General features: G+C 32.7%; 1 protein-coding gene across 1 annotated transcript in view; it reads right to left on the bottom strand.

Annotated features, from left to right (window-relative positions):
• The window catches only part of LOC129234652 (LIM/homeobox protein Lhx3-like), a 142,063-nt gene extending 118,998 nt beyond the window's left edge, over positions 1–23,065 (bottom strand). The window contains exon 1 of the mRNA XM_054868692.1: positions 22,861–23,065. Coding sequence (XP_054724667.1) covers positions 22,861–22,945 — 85 coding nt within the window. The 5' untranslated portion in view covers positions 22,946–23,065. The remainder of the gene's footprint in view (positions 1–22,860) is intronic.
• Between the last annotated feature and the right edge of the window lie 1,080 nt (positions 23,066–24,145).

Here is a 24,145-nt window from a genome sequence, read left to right as displayed (position 1 = left end):
TATCATGAAATAGTACTGTTTAAATGTATGTTATATCTTGTAATTTTTGTTAGATTTTCAGCTCTAATTCAAAACTAAAAGTTTAAACATAGCTTATATAGAAATTTAGATACAAGCGTTTGAATAATAGGTATTTGTTGTGTCGCGATAAAATTTTAAGAGTCATTTTAACTTTTGGCTCAATTTAAAACTCGTTGGTGAACGGTAACGGTAGCTTGTTTATCATTCAGACATAAGAGCTATTTACTGTATTATAATGAATTCTTTAGGTGAGGAATATACAATTATGAATATTTACAAATAATGTATGATGAATTTCCCGCCAATTGGCGTGCCCATTTTACGGTTCCATGTTATGAGAACTTGGTAATTTACTCGTTCATCTGATGGTATTTTCGCTCGGAAAAATGTTCTTAAAATTGGAATAGAAAAAGAACAAAACCAAATTTTCGAAAAATCGCTTCGAGGTGCAAATCCCCATGCTACAAACTAATTTTGTGCCAAGTTTCATAAAAATCGGCCGAACAGTCTAGGCGCTATGCGCGTCACAGAGATCCTGACAGATATCCAGACAGACTTTCAGCTTTATTATTAATAAATTTCATAAAAATCGGCCAAACAGTCTAGGCGCTATATACGCGTCACAGAGATCCTGACAGATATCCAGACCGAGAGAGATCCAGACAGACTTTCAGCTTCATTATTAGTAAAGATAAATACGAAATGAAAGCTTACCGAGCAAAAATGTTTACCAATTGATTGCAAGCTATAACTTATTTCAAATAGAAAATGTCGGTCTGTATGTCACCAAAATTCAGTTTGACACAAAAGAAGCGCTGAAGACCTTTAAACAAGACTGCAGTTTTGATTTTATTAGAATTTTACAGATGGTAATGGTAAATAATATCAGAATTAAAATATATGGAAAAATCTATATAGATTATTATTAAAACACACTAAATATTAATAATAACCTATATAAATCAAATACAGAATATATGTGTATGTATGTTCGTACGTTCCCTATACAAATCCAGTTTGCTTCGGATCTCTGCCAAATGTGACAATTGCACCCGAGAAGGGTCGTTCGTAGAGGGGTTTTCAAACGCTAAAAAGTACTGAACCGTTCAAATTTCAATTTTAGGACTCAAAAAATGGCATTAAATGGCTCTTTCTACTCGAAATAATTTTCAGATAGTCACAATTTTAGTTTAATTGGCAAGTGCGTAAAAAATACTTCCTTATAGAAGGTTTTCTTCCTTCAGTTTGAAAGTTTCAAGGCGTAGCTTAAACAGGAAAAAGTTATAATAATTTTTTTTAAGTAAGTAAAAATAAATTTTAAATCAGATATTTATTGTCTTCACCAACTAATGAGCATGAAGAAATCATTTTAAATAAAAAGCGAATTAAAATTAAAATATTATTAATAATTGGCTTGCTACTAATTTAAAGCACAAACATCGAATTAGTACTACTTTTCATGACACTCAATTATTTCACAGCATGATAATTTTCCTGCTACAGCTACGTCTGAGCGCCTAAAAAACAATATTCTGGTATTGAGAATCAAGTGAAACTGTTGGGTAAATATTATTAACAATAGTATTGATACGATAAAACAAAAAAAAAAAGGAAAAAAGATAAATTAAAAATAACAAGAAGTTCTGTCTAGAACTAGACGAGCCTACTTTTCCGAATACCCATACTACTTTCTAGTACCTGATCAATATTCTCAAAAATAGCTAAAATTGCAAATGTTTTCAAACATATTTTTAAAATAATTTAAGCTGATTTCTAGAAATAAAATATTCTTCACTCATCTAAAAAAAAAAAATAAATAAATAAATAAATAAATAAATAAATTTAAAAAAAAAGAACAAATAAAATAGCAGCAACTTTTAAACAAAGCAGCTAATACACTTTTTTCCATTAAAAAAAACTTTAACAGCTTCCAAAACGAAAAAATAATAATTAAAATTAATAAGCTCATTAAAATAAATACATCATATCAAAAAAAAAAAAAAAAAAAAAATCGTCTCTTTTTCCCCTGTTGCCAAAAACAATTTTTTAAATGAATTAATGCACTTACCAAAATAAATAAAAACAATAAAATGTCAACTTAAAGAAATACTTTTCACTGTCAAAAAAAAAATCGTCTGCGCATATCTTTCTGTAGAAACATAAATGACTTATCCGCCGAAAACTGAGTTCCTAAATTAAAACTTTAGCGTGAAAATAAAAACAAGTCATATTAACAATAATTATTTCACAGTTAAAACCATAGCTGCGGAATCAGAGTCGGAGTCCATCTCATTTTGGGGTAAAGGAGTCGGAGTCGAATATCTATGAATCGGAGTCAGTCATTTGTCCTCCGTGTATAAATTTTTGCCAAAGCAACGAAGTCAGAGTCGAAGTCGGGCAGTCGGAGTCCGATTAATTGTCGGGCATGGGAGTCGGAGTCGGAGTCAAGTGCCCCTAAATTCTCGGAGTCGAAGTCTGGAGTTTGGCGTCAAGAGCTATTTCCAACAAAATTTGTTTGAAGTAAATCCGCCTTCAAGTACGGAATCTACATTGACTTTCAGTTTCCCCGTAGGCGCTAATGTTAAGGGATTTGAATTGTTCAAAATTGAACGGAAAATTGTTCAAATCAAAAAGATATTTTATATACAAGTTTTTCATCAAAAGCTTTTTCCTACAAAGTTTGTTTGAAGCAAATTCGCCTCACAGTTCGGAATTGCCTTGAATTTCCCCGTAGGCGCTGATGTTAAGTTTTTTTGAACTGTTCAAAATTGAACAAAAAATAGTTCAAATCAAAAAGTGAAATATGGGAATGAGCTGTCCTCGCCGAGATCTTTCGAACAAAAAAATTTTTTTTCGAATCGGACTATTCATTCAAAAGTTATTGGGGGGGGGGGGGCAGACAGACGACAGACAGACAGACAGACAGACCGACAGACATTTCCCCCCATCTCAATACCCTACTTTCCAATTTTTAATTTTTTAATATTTATTTAATTATTTTATTTATTTTTGACTTTTTTTATTTTTCGCAATATTTTTAAGATGTATTAAGCCTTCTTTCATGCTCTTTTCTTCTTTTTCTGATTTTTACTGTGAAAGTAGGCTAAAAAGGGTTTCGCTATTATCATACTTTAAAACAATCAGCAAACATTTTTTCACCGTATCCTAAAGCATCTGCGTAACATTGTGTATGTCGGTTCAATAAACGCTCTTATATTATAAAGGTACGTACGTTATTTTAATTTTATTTTTGCATTATTTAATTCACAACTATCTGAATCCAATCTGGTTTATTACGACACCTCAGATATAGCGTCATAAACGCAGCGCCCCCTTCCCCCCGATGTTTTTATAGCCGGGATTGAGTCAACTCCGCAGCTAAGGGAGGCTATCTTTGAAACCAGACCCTCTCCCTCCGAATCATACTTTGTTTTGAGCAAACCAAATGACAAAGAACACAATTATTTCTTTTCTTCCGAGCTCCATTGCTCGCAGACACAACATGTCAAGAAATCATCCAGTAAATACATAAGTAATATATTGATTCCGGGGCAGTTTATCCAATGAATGACATGGCACACCTTGTGGCGATTTCGGAAGCACATTTATAATTATTACCAGAGAAAGTCAGAAATCTTATTTAAGAATGATCCAAAAAATGTCAATACACCCAAAAGGATTTGTCTTTGAACTTCAGCAAAAGGAAAGGGGCGGGGTGAGGAGAGATGGAGGAAGGAAATTCAAACTAAATTGCTTGGAGCAATGTGTTTTTTGGTACATTTGAATGTTGAAAATACGAACAAATTTAGATTGTGGGATTTACGAAAACCTCCTAGAAAATACCGTTTACACAAATAATACATTATTTAGTCAGATAAATTGGTTAACGATACGTATGAAAATAATAGACAATGCAGTACATAACGTTACAATACGGAATTACATTTTTTTTAACAAAAATTAGCTCTGATTGCTTCATGAGGGAAAAATAGAATTATTTCGTATAATGTTTATACAATGAGAAGAACAATTATACAGTAATTAAAGATGAAAATTAAATGAATTTCTGGACAATACACCGATTTGACACAAAGAAAGTTGAAATAATTTCTTCAAGGAAAAACTGACTTGAACTTAATTTAAAAAATTGGACATTCGGCTGAAAGAACTTTGAAAAGTGCGTTTGGATTTGTGACGTTTCGAATTTTTGACGCTTGGATATTTGACTTTCGACTGCAATGATGATGCCCAGCTTTTTTTCTGACCAAAGGTCACATTTCAGATGACGATGATTATCACTGAATCGGCCCAAACATACAAGGTTTATAAATATTTAAAATTTATCTTAATAAGTAGGCTGTTCAATAAGTAATAAGACTAATTTTATTGCGGCGAAACCACTCATCGGAATGTTAATTCCTGTGGCACGAGAAATGTTTGTTGTCTGTATTAACAAAACTTACCGATAGTTGGCTCGTACAGATTCATTTTTCCGAGTATGACGTGATTGAACTGAAAACTGTTGACTGGCGCATATAAGAAGACTAATTCTACTGCTGCAAAACCACTCATCGGAATGTTAATTTCTATGGCATGAAAAATGCCTGTTGTCTGTATTAACAAAACCTACCGATAGTTGGCGCGTATAGATTCATGTTCCTGAGTATCACGTGTTTGAATTGAAGCCTGTTGGTGTTCGCCTACAAGTCGCAGACAGTTGTCAACATGGAAGCGTCGTTGGAACAAAGTTATGCGATTAAAGTTTGTTTTCGTCTGCAAAAATCAGCATCGGAGATCTTTCATATGATACGTGAAGTTTTCAACGATGAGCCGATGTAGAGTCAGTACTTTTTGCAGGCATGAAGATTTTAAGGAAGGCAAGCAGAATATGGAAGATACTGAACTTGAGGGACAACCTTTAACGTCCATCACAGAGACAATGATTAACACTGCTGCTATAAATATCAAGGGGAATCTCAGAATTACTTTACATCAGTCAGTTCTGGCTGCTTACTCAACTTAAGAAACCACCAAGAGGTAAACATTTTGAAAGCAACAAAGCATGACTAAACTCTTTAGAGGCGGCTTTGAAATAACTCTCACAAACTTAACGTTTACAAGATTTTAAGACGTGAACAGAACGTTGGAATAAATGCATTTACTCCTGCAGAAGTTATTCTAAAAAAAAAAAAAAAAACATGTATATTATGACGATTAAAATTGTTCTGTATTTTTTATAAATTTAGTCTTATTACTTAAGACTAAACCCGCGTAAGACGTCAGCCCGCGAATATAGGAAAGCATGGAAGGAAAATTGAAAGCCGAAAATTATTGTTGTCGTTACTTGATGCTTATCAATGCAAAGTTTACACCCGTTTTTCAGAAATTAATTTCTGACTTATTTGATTGCAAATTTGCAACATATTGACTAATCGTAGTTTTCGATTTGTAACATCGAACAAAGGGTCACTTTTTTCAGTTTCTTGGGCCTCATATAGCTTATGGGCCGTAGGTTGGGCACCATTTTCTGATGTACCTGTAATTACTACTGAACGTTAGCTTTTAGGTAGACCGGGACACGCTTACGCAGTGCCCTTTTATCAAAACGAATTATAACTGGAGAGCCAACAGTCATAACAGATTTATGCTGCTCCCTAGCAAATATCCTCACAAGTTTTTGAGCATCAGTCGAGCTTCGGTCTAGCATGCAGAAAGGATTTTCTGTTTTTTAGAAAGTCGAGTAAATTTTTAGTTGAAAGTTTTGAAGTTAATTGTGAATAAATAATACTTAGTTAAGAAAGAGCAAATATATAAAAAAAGCAGAATTTTATTCTATTTACTTATTTATTTATTTATTGAGAATTGTATTTGTATGAACTGAAATGTTGTTAATTTTTTTTGCACGTTAAAAATAAATCCAAACTTGGCGACGGGGCAAATTAACGCATTGACGTCTGAGCACCTTTACGCACGTTCTTACTGTGTCTTACTTCTAAACGTAACCTGACGCTTTTTTCGCTCCGAACTGTCTCAAAACATTTTAGTAGTTTCAGGCTATTTAGTTCTGAAAACCACTATTTATTTTTTAATTAAGTTATAAATTCGAATCTTATAGCTTACAATCATGTAGTGCTGTCTTCATGCCCGTTCAGCTTTTTCAGTCTGTAATAAAATTGCTTTCTTTTAACGATGATAAGACATTATGTTCAAAACACTAACCGAACCACGTTAGGTGTCAAAATACATATCGTCGCCTCAGAGCAACAGTAAGACATCTAATGCAAGGAATAATACTAAGATAACCTACTGTTGCTCTCAGGCGACGATATGCCTAAACGCGCCCCATGTCCGGCACACGTTTACGCAACCAACTTGAACTCAAAAATAATTCTTTTAACGGCTAAAACCACAAACTGAGCAACAACTAAACATACCAATTTTGACTCTATTAACTGCGTCATAAAGCCGCACTGTCTGAAAATTCCAAAGTTAAAACATAAAAATTAGAAAATTCATTGAAAAAAATTCGCGTAAACGTGTCCTGGTCTACCCTACTATGTACAAACTTGCTTACTTGGTTTCCGTTGGAAAAAAAGTCTAATTCCAACGTTTCTCAATTGTTATAGTATTGAATCCAAAACGTGTTTCTTAAAATATAATATCTCAAAAACTTATTTCTGCAGATACTGCCGTTTGCCTGCCCATGGCAGTAATCTTTTCTAAATTAATCCGGGTAACGTTTCAGCAACAAAAATTCTCTTAAAAGCAGCAATCAGACTGTTTGCAAAATTGGAAACAAATAGCTTGTTCAGTGCTCAGTATAGATAATAATGCTAAAAGTGCACAGAAGCAGTGTCATAAAAGAAATGTATATTGCACACTATTTGATGCCCAAACAAACCGCGTCCATTATTTTCAACGGGAAGTGATATATTTAACTTCATTTCGGTAATAATTATTCAGTAAGTAAAACTGGTGCATTTACTTTTATGCTATCTTTATGCGATCAATAATGAAGTAATGGCGTGTCTGCGCGGAGAAACGTGAGTTTGTTTTTGAAAAGCCGATCACTTTACAGCAAAAGTACTTCAGTGTATTATCACTTATCTCCACTGAAAACAGCTTGCCAAATTTGGTTGCAATGATAAAAGTGTAAATGAGTCGATTCGCATTTTAATCCATTACAATAAGTGTTAGCAAACATATTCAACAATGAATTGCTTTGTAAGAGGATATTTGTAAATTGTGCTGCAAGCGATGTCAAAAAGGTTAAGCGATAATAAATGGCATAATTTAGAATACAGTGCACAAAACTTTGAATTTATAGAACTTCATTTTGTATAGCAAAATATTTATGTTTTTTTTTTATTTTTAGTTTGAATGTTTTAGCAATTTTAAAAAATTGCTATTCGATTAAGTTCTAATGTCAGCTTTAAATAATGTGAAAAGTCGAATTTTTTCTCAAACCTCTCAGGTTTCAAAGGATTTGTAGTACTGTTTGCTGTCCATCTAATTTCAACATTATATATTTATTATCACATGCAAAAATATCAAGTAAGAAGTGCCCCTTGACGAATTTTTAAGTGTTAAAAATTTAATTAACTTTTATAAAAGCACTAAAATAAAATAATTAAATTTCCTTTTTTTTTTAAACTACAACTACTTTAAAAATGTGTGGAATTTTTCGGGAAAACGGAACTATAATTTAACGCTACCTACGCATCAATTTGATTTGATCTCGCATTTTTTACAAAAAGGTTCGTTCCGTGTTTTTCAAGCTAATTATTATCAGAAACATAAGCGTTTCCCTATATGCATCAAATTAAATTAAAAATCGGATATTGCTTTTTACTGGTCGAAGTTAATTCAAAATGGCAACATAAAACATGTGGACTTCCCGTTAGCATTTTTCTATCATCTAATCATGCTAAAATAATAATTGATTCCGGTTTAGCTGTTTTTATTCTAGCAAACCGATTTCACATTCTTACCAAAATCCCATTTGCTTCCCGGCAGAGCTCTGAGGAAAATACTCAGACAGCTTTTCTAAGAAAGGCAGGAATATCGAGAGATTCTAAATCGTCTCCCACTATACCCCTTTCTCTTCTATTATCAGAACAAAGATTCGAGTAAAAGGGAATTTGAAAACAGCTATTCTATCAAAGCGCTGCTCTCTGCACGAAAGTTCTCCGACGATGAAACAAAGTAGGTTTCGAGCAGGGAAAAACTCATCAAAACTTCCCTCATCTTCGAGAGAAAAGTTCGCCCATATCGAAACTCTGGGCCGCAGTTTATCTTTTGATTACGAAGGTTATTGAGTGCAGTTGTTCCTTTTCTCGTAATGCTTTCCTTTTATGGAAAAGCCTCTGTCTCGGCCAGATAGATAAATACATTAAAGGGAGAAGTAAATATGCTATCTCTGCGGCCCTTAGAAGAGATATCAGTTATTTTGGTTGTCGTCAAATTTGGATATTTTTGCGACGAATAAGATGGAAAGGAGGCAAAAACGTATCGATTGTAAATGATACAGTAGCGCAGAGAAGGGGGGGGGGTGAACCCCCCCCCCCCAGAGGCATTGGTTTTAATATAAATGCAAATTCTAATGCAGAAGTTTATGCATATGAAAGGGCTGTTTTGATCAAAAAAAAAAAAAAACATTTCAGAAGGTATTTTTGATCAAAAAACGCCCTTCAGAAGGTATTTTTGATCCAAAAAACCGCTCAAGAAGGTATTTTTTTTATCAAAAAAACTTCCTCCAGTAGGTATTTTTCATCAAAACACCCCCTCCAAATGGTATTTTTGTTCCAAAGACCCCTCCAGAAGGTATTTCTGGCTGCGCTAGTGAAATGATACAAACTTTGCTTGCAGCAAACAGAACATTATACTGCCGTGGGCAGGAGAAGGGCAGTAACTGCAAATTCTTCATTTTTCATTATTTAGCATTTTTTTGTCATCAGATGTTACGTTAGCTTTATTGTACAAGTTTGCTTATTTGGTTTCCACTGAGAAAAAAGCGCGAAACAAACGTCAAATTCCAACATTTCCCTTAAATATTGTATCCAAAACGCGTTTCTTCAGATATCTCGCTAACTCATTTCGACAGATACTGCCGCTTACTTTCCGCAGCAGTATAAAGCTCTAGGCGCTATAATAAAGCTGTGTGACAATTCTTATGGCCATTGTATTTCGCAAATACTTCTTTTTTTATAAAGTTGAGTATTGTTTCCAGACGAAGAAAAGTTAGAAAAATAATTTAAATTCAGAAACTCTTGTTCTACGTTGGTGTACAAAATTATGGACTTAACATTATTGATTTCTTTTTAATCATATCATATTTCTTAATCGTTATTTCGATGATTTTGAAGCACTCTTATATTTTTAGTTCTTAGAAATACAGTGTAAGTGAACCAGATGCTCTTGTAAATTGTTGGTATTCTGAAGACGTTGCACTATTTAGTAGAAATGGAGATTATACTGATACGTTTTGAACTTCATTTCCAAGATATTTAAGCACTATTTCATTTCTAGACTTTACTTATGGGTACCACAGAGGGTGACCCAATTATTATACTCAAACCTTTCTGTATCTTTATTGTTTTTTGTTGTTGTTGCATAGTTTTAGTATTTGAACAAATCTTAAAGTTTATTTAAAATATAAATTAACCAAATTAAAACATAAAGTACTTTCTGGTCGATACTATGAATAGGTAAAAAGTAATTATCTAATATTTAGTAACTCCGCCATTTGCTGCTATCACTGCTTGGATGCGGCGTGGCAGCATGCTTTCAATGCATGATATGTGTACTTTTTGCAGTCTCGGAGTATTGTGCTATGCTTTGATTGTATTCTCAATCACACTCACAAGAAGAAGTTCGTAACTTGAAATTTCAACGAACACTGACACTGACATCTGTCACATTTAAAATAATAAAAAAAGTAAAGTACTGCCAGAATAAACTTTAAAATTTTAAAGAAACTTTAAAAAAATGTTCAAATCATAAAAATATATAACACACAATAATAAAAACAATAAAAATACAAAAAAGTTTTAGTGCAATAATTTAGCCACCCTCTGTATTTTAGGCATTACTTTTTGACGACCAAGACGTTGTTTCACAAGACCGGTTCTTGAATTCAGCAGTCGATCTACCGATACAGCTCCACTCAATCAAAATGAAATCATGTGTTTTTGTATATCAACTCTTTGTTATGAAACTCACGTTCTCGAAGACAAAAAAAAAAAAAAAAAAAATCTAGCAGAATAAAAATCAATAGATGACCGATTTACGCACGGATAGGGGAAACTTTGAAAACTCCTGGATTACAATACAAATTTGCTTGAACGAGTCCATTTAAAGCCATAACATGAATCACCATTGCCATTAGTGACTTTTAGTTGCTCTTTTCTTCAGAATTAATGAAAAATATAAGAATATGAATTTAAAATGAAAATGCTTGCGTATGAGGTTTTCAATTTCTTGTTTTACCCACATAAATACTCTTTATGGCTAAAAATGCAACAAACGACTAATCTCTTCATTTGATATTGTTTTTTATTTATTCTTTAACTAGTGGTACCCGCACGGCTTTGCCCGTAATAGAAAAAATTAAAAGGTCTTTTGGTTCGCCTGTATATTTACAAATAATGTATGGTGAATTTTCTCGCCATTTGACTTGTACCCATGTTACGGTTCCACGTTATAATAATTTCGTAATTTAATCGTCCATCTTATGATAGTTTTGTTTTTAAAATTGGAATAGAAAAAGAACTACATCGAATTTTCGAAAAATAGCTTCGAGGTGCACACCCCCATGCTGCAAATTAACTTTGTGCCAAATTTCATGAAAATCGGCAGAACGGTGTAGGCGCTATGTGCGTCACAGAGATCCAGACATCCTTCGGACATCCAGACAGAGAGACTTTCAGCTTTATTATTAGTAAAGATTATGTCAAACGATAAAATAAGACTTAAAACAAAACAAAACAAAAATAAACCAACAAATAATAATAAATTGCAACTTTTCATACAACTGTCACTTTCCTATTAGAAAAACTTTTTGTTTTCTGTGATTTTATATTCAGGATGATTTTAGGTTTTTCAATGTATGAGGGTCAGTCAGAAAGTTAGTTGCACTGCTCAAAAAAAAAAAAAAAAAAAAAAGGATTGAAATTTTACAATAATTTTATTGTTATCTTAAAGTTCCATTCAAAATCTACTTTTTAACGTAACCGCCTCCATTATTTAAGCACTTATCGAAGCGTGGTACAAGTTTTTCGATGCCTTCTGCAAAGAACTGCCGTCCGATGTCCGAAAACCATTTTTAGGTTGCAGCTTTCACTTCGTTATCCGAATGGCATCATTGCTTTGAAAGTTCTTGTTTTATTGAAACAAAACATCGTTTAAAAAACTCCATGCTATAGCAAAATGCAAATCCAGCCTTTGTTTTACCACACCCCTAAGGATTTAACTGAAGCAGTAAGTTATCTTTGCAGTTTTTAAACAGCTCTTCAGGACATAGTTTTGACCACTTATTCCTTAAGAGACAAACTTCTGAGATATTTTTTGCCTTAATTCGTATTTTATCGATTGACGTAGTGAAAAAAAAAAAAAAAAAAGGAAATAACAATATCGAATGATGAGAGTTATTATTTGCTTTAAGTTAAAGCCGTAAAGAATGTTTATGAGAAGAAATCCAGAAACTAAAAACTTCATGTGCACACATTTTCATTTTTAATTCCTTTTTTTTCATTTATTTTGAAAAATAAAGCTACTAACAATCACTAAGGACAACATTGATTCCAGTTATGTCTTTAAATGTGCTCTTTAAAACATAATTTCATTTCAATCCAGGAATTTTTACCTTTCACTTCATACCTACTCGTCCAGGTTTCACATAATGATCCTAAGATTATTAAAGTTGCTGATATTTAAAATTTCATCCATTGTTTTATTAAATTTATTAGATGTTCTGAATTTAAGACTATTTTTTAAGTTATTCATATTCACTTTAACGAAATAATATAAAATTGAGTTAAATTATGTTTAAAACAAAGTCGACATTTTTCTTGAGTTTATAATTTTGTCCACCACTCTATTTTAAGGTTTGTCCCCAATTTATAAAAATAAAAGAATGAGTGCTCACTAATAGCAACATTAGTTAATGTTTAGGCTTTATTCGAGCAAAATTTTTCCGTAGTCCAAGAATTTTTACCTTCGGTAAACTCATGCAAAGGTAAAACAAATCTGAGTTTATGTTTATGATCAGGTTTCACGTAATGATAAAAAATTTAACCTCAATTGTGCTTGATTTGTTGTCTGAAAACAAAACAAAAATAGCAAAATAAATAAATAAGTAAACTAAAAATAATAAAATAAAATAAAAATGATTGAATAATTAATTTAAAATAAAATGCACTCACAAAAAGAGGATTAAAAATACTAACCTATGGTAAATGTTTAACGAAAACATCATTTTATGTTTAGAAAAATTAAAACACGGAAAAAGCCAAGGTTTAAAAAATTCAGACTGAGGTGTGATTAAAATAGTAAGGAAAGTGTTTATAAAAGCTCAAATCCGGGCAGTTTAAACTAGTATGTTGTGGCCATCACGAAACTTCGAAAATTGAAAGTTATTTTAAAAGCCTTGCTTGAATTAATTACAAATATTTTATTTGTTAACAAACATAAGATGGCAACAGTTAAAAATTTTAAATCATTGAGATAATATTTCCGATCATTTCCATGCAATTAAAATCACGTGAAATACGCAGACGACAATCTATTACGATTTATCTTTCTTATTGTTGCATTAATAAAGCTATTTTTATTCTCAAAAAAAAAAAAAAAATCAACACCTCTTGGAGCGATTGGCGTCAAAATTGAACCGAAACCTGTTTACATATGGATTCACATATATTCCAAATTTCAACCAGAACTTAGCATTACTTCTTGAGATAGGGCACTCAGAATGGAAAAAAAAGAACGGGTGATTGCGCTAACCCCTTTTTAGCTGTTGACACCAAAATAAAATCAGCTCTTATACCCACTAAGGGTTACTTGCCGATAAATTTTTCTTTCATTCCGTTCATTATTTCTTGAGATACAGCAGTCACAATTGACGACAAAAAACGTTCTATAGCTCAACCCCCGTTTGAGTTATTGTCACCAAAATTGAATCAGCAACTGTTCCTGTTAATGGCAACACATGGACCAAATTGTGTTTGATTCCGCCAGTTACTTCCTGAGGAATAGCAAGCACGCGCAACTCAAAAAACGTCCCATTGCTCCACCCCCCTTGGAGGAGTTCGCGCCAAAAACCAATGGGCACAAGTTCACATAGCGGCACATATGTGTACCGAATTTCGTTCGATTTCATGCCGTAGTTTTTGCTGTAGAGCGGCCACAAAAAACTGGTCACACACAGACGTGACACACACACACATACACACACACACACACACATACACACACACACACACACACACACACACACACACACACACACACACACACACACACACACACACACACACAGACAGACATTTTCCAAAAATAGTTGAAATGGACTCAGTACACCTCAAAACGTTCGAATCCGTCAAAATTCGAAATTCGAAAATTTGCACGAATCCAATACTTTCTTCTATATATTAGATATAGAAGAAAGTAAAAAACGCGACCAATGATTTTGTTTCATTTTTTTCCTTCTATTATTAACATATCTACTCTTGTGCTTTCATTTCCTCTAACTTTTTCCTAATTTAGACCCAACATTTAAAATGAATTGATTTTTTTTTCATAACATAAACACATTTCTAGATTAAAGAGGTAAACATACTTATTATCAATTATTGGAAGAGACAAATAAACGTACACATAAGATTACGCGTAAATGTCACTTTCGTGCTCAAGAGTTTGAAATATTCAAATGAAATACTATGATGAAGAAAAATATTGAAGCAAGCAATTTTGAAACGTGTTTTAGTAACTCTCAAAAATTCAATTTCATACTAGTGAGGGTTTTGCGAATAAATCAGTTTTGATCAGGTATACGTAAACCAGGCTTTCAGTCGATGTGAATTCTGGTAGTGAGTTCTGTTCATCGTTGGTAAAGCATATTTTCCTCAATGTTATTTTTATTTCAGAAATGGGGAAAAAGAAAAAACGCACATTGACAGCGAATAGTTGCGCTGAAACATTTTTCGATTTAATATTTTTAATATTCTTTCACAAAATTTATTTCAAAGAAATATCATTTTTCTAGCTTGATGATTCAAAGCAGACCTTATAAAGAAAAGTGAGATTTATAATATGAAAGCTTTCTCCCTTTTCTACTTTTATTAGTCTTCAGTATAAACATAAAATCTACTTCTTTTCCTGGAGTTTTTCTCAGAGTTCAGGTTTTTTTCCCTCCTACATTTTTTTAAAAAATTTACATTTTGCTCAATAATTACTAATTTACACACTTCATCAATGAAAAATTCTGAATGGGGTGGTTTTTTTCAGTCAAAAGTACTACATTTAGTCATTAAAATGGATAGAATGAGCAAAAAAAAAAAAAACATGAACCCAGAAAAAAAACTCTTATTTTGCACAGTTTTTTTTAAATTATTTTTTTTTAAATGTCCGATTTTTCAAACAAGGCGTGGTCTTGATGACGTCACAAATGATGCACTTTGCCGCATCTTTCTACTACGTTTCCATGATAATGAAGCAGCGAATTAAAATTGCGCTCTACGCTTGCTACCAACCGTTGCCAATACGCGTGAGTAAAGATGCGAATTAAATATTTTGGACCGTGAATGGCAACACTGAATGGCATTTCATCATTTGTGATGTCATCGGCTTAAGGAAAATGTTTAAAAAAAACTTAAAGAAATTATTTAAAAATATGGTCAGATTCTATGTTTTTAAGCATGCTCTTTCCGAAAAAAATACTTTTAAAATTTTGGAAACGACCCCATTGTGGAACACTTGCATTACAATTTTAAAACTTTTCATAGGTTAATTCTTTTTTCAGTTAAAACAAAAGAAATAATTTAAGCACTTTTATCAATAGGTCGTCTTATTGGAACTTTACAATAAAATTGGAAACAGATGAAGGTTATATTTGTTTTGGGATATTTAAGACATTAGATTATTAAGGATTTCAGTTTTAAGTTATGACAGTTTCATTAAAATATCCTAGAATTTCACTTTTCAAACCAAAGTTAAAACTTTTAAATATATTTTTTCCATTAATTGATGCACCACAGGAAGGCCGAGAGATTTATTCAGACTTTGATTATTTTCAGTTCGCATATTTCAAAAAATACCACTTTCTACAATGCTATTTTCAGGCATATGAAAATTGTGAAGCAGTTCAGTAACATTCAATATTTTAAGGAATATGAGAACTTTTAAATGAAATAAACACAAAACAAGCTTTAAAATGTTTAATTTTTTTTATCGAATCATTTTGTATTGATATTAATTAAATCCTCATCAATTGCTATGAGATGATTTTGATTGTATGCTACTAGGGATTGCAATACCGGATCAAAAATTCAATACCGGTATTTGCTATTTTAAAAACGTGATACTGGAATACCGGTATTTGAAATTTCTTAAAAAATGCTTGAAAATCCTTGCCATATTTCACAATTTTGTACAAAAATTGTATTATTCGTGAAAACATATTATGAACAAGTAAAAAATGAAGGAACAAATGTCATAATAAAAAATCAGTAAAAGTAAAAAACATAATGCATTTTTTGAATTGTCTCTAAACCTGGAATTCCTTTTAGTGCTCAACTTTCCTTCGGTTGAAAAAACTCTTTCTGAATTCACGCATATCGGTGATACTGTTAACAATGTGCGTCACAATTTCTCTAATATTGTCTAGAAGTCCTTCATCTTCAAATAATTCGGTCTCTTGCGTGTTATTTTTGGATAAATCCCTTTGTGTGTGTTTCTTTTGCATTCTGTGTATTATTATTAACTTATATCTAGTTGTAATTTCTTTCCGTGAGACGATACTTTTCCAATATTAACATAATTTTCTCTTGAGCAGGATTAGTTTGTGTTTGCTTTTTATTAGCCCTTTTGATTTGAAATTTACGATAAACGTGACTAAATTTCATCTTGTTAGTTTCTATTATTCGCTTTTACTTTTTTTTTCAAAATTCTTTACGATTTTAATTTTGTAAATATCTGAAAATGTGTTTCAACTGATTATGTTTTACCTCTATGCAAATTTTCAAAGCACTACATAACTTCTAAATATTACATTGCCAATTATAAAGCCAAATAGCGGGACAACAAATGGTGACAACAAATTACTATTTTTTATGCTAACAAGAAAAAGTTTTTGTCAAAATTTAGTACAGTTGAGAGAGACAATTAATTAAAAAAGAATTTCACGTTTTGCTGCAATTGATGGTTGGAATAAATTGTTCATAGGACAAATCCAAAATTACACTCGAAATTAACTTTCATAAAAGGGAAAGTGAGTGATCAGGAAAATGGGAAAAAATAAAAACATGGTGCACAAAAGCGTACGAAAATTCGATTCATCTCACCATCAAGTAATGACAATTTCAGTTTGCATTCTTTTTGCTACTTTTGTTTAATGATATTTTCTTAGTTCGTGCTTTTGAAACCAATCAATAGATCGATTTTGGTTCCGCATCGTGGGAAAATAAATGTACATTTAAAACATATAAGTACATAGATGTTTTATAAGTTAAATTGAAAATTCTTTAATTAAAACTGTATTATTATCAGCTAATACCGAAAATACCGGTATTTTACCCTAGCAAATACCTTTATTACGAAATTACAAAATTGCTCTAAATACAGGTATTCGGAATACCGGTATTGCAATCAATATATGCTACGATACTTTACGCTTAAAGGTATACATCTTTCATGTCTCAAAAATATTACTTACATTTGAGTCAGTGTATTGCTTATTTATTGACGAAATAAAAGTCGTTACAAATGATAATGACTATAAATTTACTCTCAATTAATCGTTAAAAATATTCACGTTTGTTCAATAATAGCGTTTTAATTAGGGAACTGATGTGGATGAGTAAAATTATAAGAATTCAAAAATGTGACATTAAAAAAACATTTCTCCTTCCATATGACATTATAAAACCTTCTAGCAAATTATCATTTTTTTGTAATTATAAACATGTTACCATTAAACAATAAGATAATTTTCTGTATCTTCATTGACGAAAGTAAAAAGTTAATTTTAATTGGAAAAAATGTTTAATGTTTTTTTTTTTGGGGGGGGGGGGGTTGTAACTGTTTTATTTGGTAATTAACAAAATAAATGTTTGCGAGGAACAAGATAGTAAATAAATAAGTTTTTTTTCACTTTAGTTTTTTTGCAATAAATTATGTATATTTAAAGTATTACTTGTATGCAGGAAGTACAAATCATCTTGAGCATTTTTTTTTTTTTCATATATAACTTAACTTAAGGTATCGTGCATAAGTATAATAGCATATTCGAAATATCTCATGTTTTTATTCAATCTTATTCTCCCCCCCTCCATATTTTTCATTAGGTGTTTGCGTATAAAAAAATTTTATTTACAGATATAGATTTTGATTGAACTTAATTGAACTGGTTTGTGAATTACAAACATCACTCTTCAAAGTCTGTCCAGTTCAAATCCTTCCCTATCCAAGGAAATTCCCCATTGTTCTAAGAATTGAAAGCGATGAATAATTTGTGTTTCCAACTCGTTACAAAGTAGATCTGAGAAGGCTATTAGCGGTCGATTCTTTGAGTTTACGACAAAAGTTGGAGTTGAACCTAGAAATGTACTCAAACCACCAGTGGCGCAGCGAAGGGGGGTTTGGGGGTGAAAATCCCCCCCCCCCAGAGCCATTGATTTTAACAGAAATACAAATTCTAATACGGTAGTTTATGCATATGAAAGTGCTGTTTTGTTTAAAAAAAAAAAACCTTCAGAAGGTATTTTTGATTAAAAATCCCATTTAGAAGGTATTTTTGCTCACCGCCTTCCCCCCTCCGCTCCAGAAGGTATTTTTTATTTTAAAAAACCCTCCAGAAGGTATTTTCCATCAACCCCCCCCCCCCCCGAAGGTATTTCTGCCTGCGCTAGTGCAAACCACTCTTCCTGATGTAGAACATAGTTTAACTTTGGTTCTAAAACAATGTTTGCTGCAATCCATTTCCAGCAATTCAACATCCGATTTTGAATCCATCTTGAGTTTCAGGAAGTAAGGAGAAATAACTCGCTGACACTGAAACTTATTGAATGATTCACAATTTAAATAACGCATGTTTAATAACTAGTGCTTTTTTGTGTTTTTTAGCTTGTATAACATTTTTCTAAAGAAATATAAGAAATAGCGATAGATATATGTGTAAAAATATTTTTGTGCAGAAACAAAAAGCGTGCCCCCCGGAACCAACTTTATTTATACCCGATCCTCTCGACTTCACCCAATCCTCTTTAGTTAAAAACAGACACAACATCCAGCATCCAGCTCACAACATCCAGAATCCAACACACAACATCCAGTACACAGCATCGAGCTCCTAGCATTCACTTGAATTTTGACGCTTTCTATTCAAATTATGTTTTTTGCAGTCACGAACTGCAAGAACCCTTCTCGTTTGGTTTCCTGTTTCTGCAAATGGCTCACATCGCAATCATAATTGCGAAAAACATAATTTGAATTCAAGACGTCAAAATTCAAATGAATGTCTGAGATGGGATGTCGTGTGCTGGATGTTGATTTTGTCTAAGGAGGATTATGCAATGTCAAGAGAGTCAGGTATGAATAAAATCCCCTTTTCAAATGCAGAAAAGTGAGCTTTTAGATGTACACATTTACATCCAAAAACTCTTTTGTCGGAAGACTTCATATCCGAAAGCTTACCCTTCTGCTTTGAAAAAGGGGTTCCTTCAAACCCAGAAACACGCGTTTTCAGTTCTTTACAAATTTGTACGATTTGATGTCATTACATACATATTTTTTTAGTTTAATCTTTTTTCTGTTGATTCTCAAAAATTTATTGGCTAGAAATCTGTCATTTTCTAAAATCTGCATTGCGTACTCAGACTTAAATAGTGGAAAGTTAACATTGAGCGTAACCCCATTCATGTCGCGGAGAGTTATTAAAATGCCTTTTATATTAATTATTACTGTAGGATACGTTTTTAAATCGGAGTAATTATTTTCATTTAAAATTTATTTATTTATTTTCTTGTTCTTAAAAGAGGAAGGAAAGATTTATTAAGACACCTTTTTTTTTCTGAAAAACCAACATATTTTAAGATTAGACGACGAAATCATCTAAATTCTGGAATCATCAACTTCCCATAAAAGGTGTGTGAATTTTAGGGTACCTCTGTATTACACAAATATTAATTTGGATTTTTTTCTCTCCAATAGACAATTTTTTTCTTCTTTAATGTAATTTAAAAGCCCCATTTTTGCTCATTAATTGTTTCTCGCTTTTAATATTTAAAATGATGGTTTCCTTTTACATTATTTACTTATTTATATATTGTTTCGTTCAAGTGATACATTTGTGAACGCAATGCTTAAGCTTAATTTCTAATTTGAACAACATTAGAGAAATAAAATATTCTAAGAACTTCTAGAAAATATATTTCAGTTGATCACTTAAAAGTATAAAGTATATTTGAAACACTTGTTATACAGTATGATTTTAACTATTTCATTGTTTAGATTAGGTGTTCTTTATCTAATGTCAGTGTTTTCGCATTATCTGTCATTTTAAATATTTCAGTTTTTGAAAGAAGAAAAAAAAAATGCTCATATTACTTTATAGGGACACACAAAAGACTGAAAACCTCCGTTATGCCGAGATATTATATTACTATACTTTTATTAAATATATTTTTACTAAACTATTACTATATTTTTACTGAAAATTACAGAATTGACATTACAAAATATTTCTTTAGTAATACAATACGTGCAAATCCATGTTTTGATTTCAAAGTTTTTCAAAAAAAATACTATCACCCTAACACACATCATTTAAAATAAAAAAAAAATAAAAAAAATCTATAAAGAGCACTGAAATTACGAAAATATCTATACATTTTACCAAACTGCTAAAGTACTTATTCATAAAATGTGTAAATTTTAAAATAAATGGGAAAAGCATTTTTTTGAATATTAATTAAAATGAAAAAGTATCAAAGACCAGCACTTTCCTTACTTGTTAAGAGCTGTCACTCTCCATCAATCGAAGAAAAATGTCCAAAATAATCCATAGAGTTAAGAAATCCTTTAAAACAATATTCCAGTTCATTTGTAGGTTCAAAGTGAGTTTTCATTCTTTCAAAAAACACTTTAACTGATCAGTACCGTCTTAAGTTTTTACAGCGACTCAGAAGTACAACAACCGAGAAATAGTAGACATTTTTGGAAGTAGAGCATATGGGTTTGGTGCTTTTTGTTAGTATTTGCTTGCTATTACACATTGGATCAGTACTTTCCCAAATATAATAGTACAAAGGAAAAAATATTTTAACAGTTAGATACTTTTTAAGCAAGTATATTTTGTTTTACCTTCAACAATTTAAAAAGTACGTTATTATGTAATTCAAATTCCAACTGCTCTAAAGCTAAATTTGAATTACCAGAAATCACTGTAACATTTGTATAAAGTTCAGTTTTAAAATATAAAGTCCAATTTACTGTGTTACGGGACATAATGCTTTTTCCCCTCAAAAATAGGCAACCTAATTTCTAAAATTTATTTTTTTTTTTTAAATGATTTATCATAGTTTAAGAACTGTTGACTTGGAAAGAGTACAAAAGTTTAAATAGACTGTAGATAAAAAGTCAATTACCTGTCAACCATAAATTCTCAATCAAAAGCATTTTAACTCAGCTGTTTATTATTGCAGTTGACAATTATATGCAATCAACAAAAAAGAAATGAAATGTCATAATGAATCTTGATCGCTTTGACTATTGCCATTTTCCTTTTCTCATTATTTTCCACTCCACTGAGCTAGACTGCACTAGAATTTTATACACCCAAAATTAAGCTTTCTTTTTGACGCCGACAGCGTGTTTATCTTATATACATTTTGTTCGTATGCCTATGGTGTTATGTTATGGAGCAGAAAACCATTATATCAAGTTTCCAGTGCGCTAACATAAGATATTTTCCAACTTCAACTAATCACTGACGTAAACAGAGAACAAAATTTTGATAAGCCATAGAGTGCTCAATTACTTGTTTCACTGGAAAAAAACAGTGAGCTACTAACATGCAGATAACTCAGTGACTGAAAATGCAAGACATTACTTTTGCTATGTCCTCAAAACTAAATTTTAGGATTTAGGAATTTTATTCACATGTAAATTTAATACAGGGGTCAGTTTCGACTAAGCTGTTGATTACTTAGCAAAATATATTTTGAATGAGTCAGAACACTTAAGCACCACAACAGCAGTTAGAGAACTAAACTCAGTTTTAAACGACAACAAAAATGAATGAGAAAATCAAAACTTAACCACATTTCCAGCACAAAGAAGTTCTCTTCTGTAGTAGCTTTCTTGTACAGCACAATAGAATTAAGAATACTTCGTTTCTCAAAGGTCAAATACATTTTCTTTAAATCATATAAGCATCAGCTGACGTCCTAACAACAGCAACTTGAGACACGAAAACTAAATTAACTCAACTTAAAATAATGAAGTTTTTTTTTAACTTTGGCAATAGCACCCACTTTCTTTCTTTCTTTTATAACGTGACATTATTTAGATACAATACCTTAAGCTATGAGCATATAAGAGACATGTTATTCAATTTATTTCAGTAAGACACATTTTTATAGTTATTAGACAAGGAGATTAATATCCGATTGCAACGCAGGTATCCGATGCTAAAACAGTTTCACCTGACAGCTGAATTTTTTCTTCGTGCAGTGTCGATAGACAAAAGACAGTGTAATTATTCGTTGAGTGAAAGTACACACAACTGTCTCATGGCTCATCTCAGCTTTGTTTGGAATTATTGGTTGTTTTGTCATCACCTCCCTTATTAAGATTTTCTTCACTGAAGCACATAATACTCTCGTGTTTTTAAGCAGCCGAAATGTCAAGCTTTCGATCAAAAATCCAGTGAAAGGAATTTTAAGCAAGAAGTAGTTTGCACAAATTGCAACATTGCGATACGAAGTCCAGAGAACCGATCACGACGAAGAATGTCGACCAACTCATCTGTGTCCATAGGGACACTTTCTGTCTTTGGCAGTATACGGCAATTTTAGATCTCTACTCCAATCGGAAGCTGGAGTCGAAGATTAAAAAAGAAGAGAAAAAAAAGGAGGGGGGGGGGGAGGTGCAGCAAGAATAAACAAATAATGATAAAAACGAAAGCAAATTCGAACCAAACCCGTTGGCCAAATTTGGTTATCCCGAGTCATGCAGTTTTTAATTCTGAAATATCGGTATCCGAAGCCAGAACGGTAATTGCGGCGCGTTGAAACAATCGCACGCATTCAATCATTTCGAGGGAGCGCGAATGTTCCTTTTTTTCCCGTCTAGAGTCGCCGTCGCGTTGTTTGGTCTCCTCTACTTTCCGATAGATCGCTAATTTGATCAAGTCCCGCAGTAATAAGCGAGTTCAATTTGGCTAAGTGCATGCAAGCACCACGATATCTCGGTTTAAACGGCGGAGGGGAGGGGGTAGGGGGGGATGCCTCGGCGGCGGGTCTAAAGTTAATTACGGCTTTTGCTAGCGAGAAAGAGAGACAGAGAGAGAGATACACATGTATGTATATGGAGTCAAAAAATTTGGTGGAAGAAGAATCAAACCTTCGAGAGCCTTGTTCCGGGCGAGCAGGGCAAGCAGCAGGTCGGCGTTCGGTGGGTTGCCTTCGGCGCTGACCATAGTGGACATGCCCGAGGGCCACGCGGCTCGGCCGATGGTGATGATGATGGTGGCTGTGGGTCGCGCCGCCTTCCAAAAATGTGGTGCCTTCTCTTCGGCCGGGGCTTCTCCACTCTTTCTCCACTCTCCTTCCGGGCTTTAATTTGGGTAAGTGCCGCCCGCCGACGCGGCCAATAAAAAGGGATGTGTCACCGGCCGGGAGAGGGACACTTCTTCAAAAATTTTTCCCTTTCGCGCGGGGAGGGGGAGAGGAGAAGCGACGGTGGGGAGGGGAAGAGAAAGAGCAGCGCGCGCGCCCTCATTACTTATGCAAGCCCCGCCCCTTGCGCTTGCCGCGCAGCCAGTGGCGAGGCACCTGTCAACGCCTAGCACCTGAGTAAGAAGGAGACGCGCATATGGCGGACGCTGGGAAGGATTTTTAGAATCTTGGTGAGAAATATCCTTGTCGACTCCCATGCTGGACCTATTTCCGTTTTGATCTGCAGCAGCACCGTTTGGATTTTTCCCTTTTCCATCTCCATATTTTATTTGTTTATTTATCTATTTTTTATTTGACCACGCATAAAATGGCCCCATGTTTTCTTATTTGAAAGAAAATTAATAGTTTTTAATTATTTATTGTGCATTAATAAGAATTGCAAAAAGTTATCCTTCTGCAGAATGAAAAATATTTTGGTTTTACTTTTTAGCTCAGTTTCATTTTTATGCGCTGAGAAAGGAATATGTGAAAACCAAAACATTCGTTGCAAGTTTTTCCTTTGCAAATTAGTTTCGCTGGTAGAACGTTTCTGTCATACGAAAGAAATATCACTGCAATTTATTTTCGAATAATTTACTTTAACGACTATTTCTTTTTTTTTTTCTATTTTATATTTTCCATTAAATATTTTCGGCTAAAAAAATTTCCAGCAGAATGTTTTGTTTCTCTTGCTCTTGCAACATTACTTGACTTATTTGGTGAAATTCGTCATTAAAAAATATATATATATATCAGCTTTTAATATTGCGTTCTTTAATGCATTTGTTACATTAGATTCGAATGTTATTTCTAATGATCATAAATATGTACAGTAATCTTCGTATAAGTTGAATTATATAAGAAAATGAAAATCTCGAAGAATGCCCACAGATCTAAAAGCAAATTTGTAGTTCTTTGTTGACTGGAAAGCGATTTGTAAGTTCTTTTTTATGACGTTAAATAACCATATA

This window comes from Uloborus diversus, chromosome 1 (assembly GCF_026930045.1).
Source record: "Uloborus diversus isolate 005 chromosome 1, Udiv.v.3.1, whole genome shotgun sequence".
NCBI classification, from domain to species: Eukaryota; Metazoa; Arthropoda; class Arachnida; order Araneae; family Uloboridae; genus Uloborus; species Uloborus diversus.
This window is presented reverse-complemented; position numbering and strand designations above follow the sequence as displayed.